Source organism: Astatotilapia calliptera, chromosome 9 (genome assembly GCF_900246225.1).
Source record: "Astatotilapia calliptera chromosome 9, fAstCal1.2, whole genome shotgun sequence".
In the NCBI taxonomy this organism is placed as follows: Eukaryota; Metazoa; Chordata; class Actinopteri; order Cichliformes; family Cichlidae; genus Astatotilapia; species Astatotilapia calliptera.
The window spans coordinates 3,388,263-3,392,499 of NC_039310.1; the positions used below are offsets into that span (position 1 = coordinate 3,388,263).

The 4,237-nt window shown below is 44.0% G+C and overlaps 1 protein-coding gene across 2 annotated transcripts; it reads right to left on the reverse strand.

Annotated features, from left to right (window-relative positions):
* Positions 1-373: 373 nt before the first annotated feature.
* hccsb (holocytochrome c synthase b) lies at positions 374-3,942 on the reverse strand. 2 transcript variants are annotated; one of them, XM_026180782.1, is made up of 8 exons: positions 3,804-3,942; positions 3,206-3,320; positions 2,457-2,504; positions 2,246-2,337; positions 1,691-1,839; positions 1,368-1,487; positions 1,199-1,285; positions 374-982 (listed from the first exon to the last, which is right to left on the reverse strand). In XM_026180782.1, the coding sequence occupies exons 2-8, from the start codon at positions 3,312-3,314 to the stop codon at positions 784-786; spliced, it is 804 nt and encodes a 267-aa protein (XP_026036567.1). In that variant the 5' UTR covers positions 3,315-3,320; positions 3,804-3,942; the 3' UTR covers positions 374-783. The 2 variants fall into 2 exon arrangements, with proteins under 2 accessions (XP_026036567.1, XP_026036568.1); XM_026180783.1 differs by having other exon boundaries at positions 3,206-3,324.
* Positions 3,943-4,237: the final 295 nt, after the last annotated feature.

Sequence of the window (4,237 nt, forward strand, 5' to 3'; positions counted from 1 at the left end):
CGATACCACTGAATTTCTTTCCGATCTGATACCAAGTAATATTCAGGGTGGTATCGACGATACTGATCCGATACTTTGTACAAAAACTTATTTTATTTATTGGATCTCAAATTATAGCGTCATAATGATTACAGGACATCAGTCAACCATGTCCATGTCACTGAAATCTCCAGCTTTAGGTTCAGTGTAGCTCATTAGGCTTGCTTCATGGCCTTTTCTCTGAGACCTCCACACCACAACCCACAGGACCAGCTGCTAATACCCTGGTTTCAAACACCAGGTCCTGCCAGTTCACAGGAGGGGACTGAATTCATTCTGGACAGGTAGTTTAACCTCTCTGGCCCATAAAAATGGTTTAATTAAATACGCAGTGTTTACAAACAAAACACAGAAAAGGTGATTTATTAAAACACAACATATGAACTTTCCTAGATTTCTGGTTTATGACCATTAGCCAATAAAGGAATATTGGCAGGTTTTAAAGCTTGTCTCAATGTCCCAACTGAGAAAAATAAACATTTAAACTTTCTGTTGCTAGATGAGGTTCAAATTACCTAGAGTCAGGTAGCTGTAAGCAAGCAAGCAGTTAAATTTAAGCGCAAGTCAATAGATTTCATAGACACACAGGGTCTTGTATGACCTGTTGGACAAACTCTTCTACATCCAATCATCTTTTACGAGGTCTGATTCGTTTCTTTTTTCAGCATCACACAAGTTACAAAGAGCAGAAATGGGTAACAACAGTTTTTGAAAATTTGCGACTCAAATATGAGCCAGAGTCCTTCAGGAAGTCCAGCGCCACCAGGCCACCTTCATACGGTCCCACACAGCTTCTAAAGAGTCAAAAGCAGGTCGCACGTCCAGGGTGGAGAACTGGTAGGTGTCCTTGTTGATTTCTCCATCATAATAGTCAATGATGTAGCGCACCTCCTTCCCACAGCGGTCAACGATCCAGTCGTGACGGTCAAATGGCAGCTCGTAGCTGCAGAGAGACAAACTCAATTAGTCACCAGGATCTTCCCCAACATGAGGTTTACATGCATCATGTTTAATGGACCGCTGCATGGGTTGCTTTGCGCGGCATGTCCGCATTTCCCTGATTTCATTATAGCGGACCAGCAGCTGGCAATGCAGACCCAAACGAGAAACATAACACAGCCAAAATTATTAAATGTGCATCAGGATGTTTCATTCTCACCCCATCCAGTGTCGGAGGCGGGCCCTGGGGGAGTACTCTTTAGCCTTCCCACCGAATCTCCTCAGAGTTGGTCCACATGGACATTCACTATACGAGGTAAATGTTCATCAGTTAAGGCTCAATTCTCTGACCAACAGGCAGCTCGCTGCAAACGATCGTACGCACTCACCGAGCATGCAGAGCCTCCCACTTCAGGATCTCTTGCCAGGCCTGCTCATTGTTCTGATTGTGGATTTTAATGATGTTGGTCATGTCACCTTTGCTGAGGTCATCATCTCGCCAGCGCCACCTGCAGCACAGGATCGAACAAAGGAAACAGTGTCTTTAGCAGATATTTCTCCATCACTGTGCTGCTGCAATAATTAAAGCTACCGATATGTGAAATCCAAGCATTTTTAAAAACACTGACTTTGAGGTTCAATGAGACACTAAATAGAAGTTCATAGTTTCCAATATGGTAGCCTGAAGTAGTCTTAACACCAGCCAACTGACCCCTTCCTCAGCATGGCGTTCCAGAACATCTGCTCCGACGGGTACACCCAGTTCTTCTCTGTGTCGTGACGTGGGATAGTGGACTCCTCTCTTCTGATAGAGAGTTCAAAGGGCTGGTCTGGAGCTGGCGTTTGGTTGGGAGGAGGCATCTGCACGTGTGGAAAAAGATAAATTATAGTCTGAGCCATGACCTTAAAAGATAGAAAAGATGTCAGGCATGACAGCCATAAGTCCTCCAGGAGAGAACATGGTCAGTGCAGCATACATGTGTTTCATACCTGTGGTCAAGTGTTGAAACAACTGAAAAGCTCGCATAACAAAGCTGCTTCTCTTTTGTTGTGCTTGGTGTTGTTGGGAAGTAACACTAACATGTTGTTGTCAGCTGGCTGAATACACGAGCACACAAACTAGAGCCACCGCAGACAACAACAGTGCGTGGCAGCAAACGAGGCCAGTGTATCAGAACTAAAACGAATTAAGGATCAGGCTACCGTAGCTTAAAACATAAAAGTTACTTCTAAAATAAAGCCTCTTTGCTCCAAGCTGCACAGGTACCATATTTGCTGGATCGATGTCGCCCTTCGTGACTGCTGCAGCTCTCATGGGACACTCCACAAAGTTGTACGCCTGATCCTGGTGGGCCGGACCTGCAGGAGAACACGTGCGAGCCACAGGTTTGATCATTTCATTAAAACAACCATCTGAACATAGAAATGTGTTGCAGTGCAGGCAAGCCACAGGCTATCCTTTAGACTGAAGTCCCTACCTTTTTCAGCCTGAGCTTGATGCATGGGACATTGTGAAGGCGGAGATGCTAAGAAAAACACAAATACACAACCACAGTCAAGATATAATTCAACATCATTCAGTAAAACTTGTACAGTTTATGATAACAGTGAAGAATGAGAGCTAATGACCTATGTAATACCATGAAATGCAGTTTTCTGTGGGAGTAAAACACTATCTGTGTGCACAGGACCTTCTCTCTGACACAAGCCGTTTCTTTTCTTAATTGCTCGAGTTAAGGGTGTCACAATATACTAACATTTATGATAAACCTGTTATCTTCCTCATACAATGGAAGAAATTCACTTTCCACGAACCCCCCACTGAGCTCTGGAGTCTGTGCAGGAAAGATCGCTCCATTTATTCACTGTTTTGTTGCAACTTCTCTGCTTTCTAAGCATTCAGCCTGATGCTAGCTGCTCTGCCACAGCTTGGCTTACAGCAGCTTGTCGATATGGATTTCACTGTATTCAGACAGTTTTTTGAGTATTTGTTTTTACATATTAACAGCCACTGATGCCTCTTTAGAGTCATTATCAGATTTTCCATTCCTGGCTTGTCGACATTCGTCAGAGTATTTTATAAATGTGCAGTTAGTAGCAATAAAAAATATCTGTTTCACAAATCGCATGCCATCTTCACCTTGCACTTACAAAGGAGAATTTGGAAGAAGAAATTCGGCCCAGCATTTCACGCTATGACATCCTGACTGTAATGAAACTACAGTACCTCTGACAGGCTGAGCTTCCTCCTGCACTGGGCAGCGCTGAGCAGAGACGGTCTTCATAGCCTCAGCTTTGACTACAGAGGGCTCTGCTGTGGACCAGGAGGATCCCATGTTAGCCTGTCTGACAGGGGAACAAATACACCCAGGACATTAGGATTTAAACACGAAAAAGGCAAAGATCATCTGTGGACACTCAGCCGTAACACAGCTGGGCTAATGCTGTGATCAGTGGGCTGTGTGGGTCGTGTGTTTATTTAATACTGTCGTTATATCGCTAACTCTGACTGATGTCGCCCTCGGTAACCTCAGGTTTAGCTGTAGTGCAACTAACCGGGTCAAAACTAGCCTCCGCCCGGTTATCCTAATATCACTAGCATCATGTTACAGCCCACTTCCACGCCGCTCTCGTGTTCGAGTTATTCGGCTTTTCAAATAAGACTTAACAACAACACAGAGTAAAAACACAGCAGGTATGGTTGTGGCCCTGACGTTACCCAGCAGCCACTGTTAGCGGATGTGTGGACTTAATTCAAACAGCGTATTACGAAGATATTCAGCTGTAGTTTCGTCACATAATGAACAGCAGGTTAAATCACTGACCTGTGAGAGACGACAGCAGCGCGGCGGTCTCTCGGAGCGTTTCAATGTCAACGTGCAGGACAGTTGCACAAGCAGTTGTGCTCAGCGCGTGCTGTACGTATGCCCACAGCGTCACGACGCTTTGATAGGATGTTGAAAGACGTGACCCGGAAGTTACTGCGGGATCTTTTTTCTCGTTGAACGCACTTCAAACATTACAGAATTCAATGTCGGGGGGTTAAAAACGCAGGCTGGGGTTGAATCAGCAGAAGAATTGCTTTTATATTATGGGACTGTTGTATAGTTTTAAAATATTGTCTGGTTTCATTCATAAAGCATTGAAAAGACGGTTTTGCGTTAGAAAATTTGGATTCATGTCTTTGAAATTTAACCAGTAAAATGAGTAAATTAATGAAATAAAATTCGTTTTGCCTATTGATAGGGTAATCAGAAAA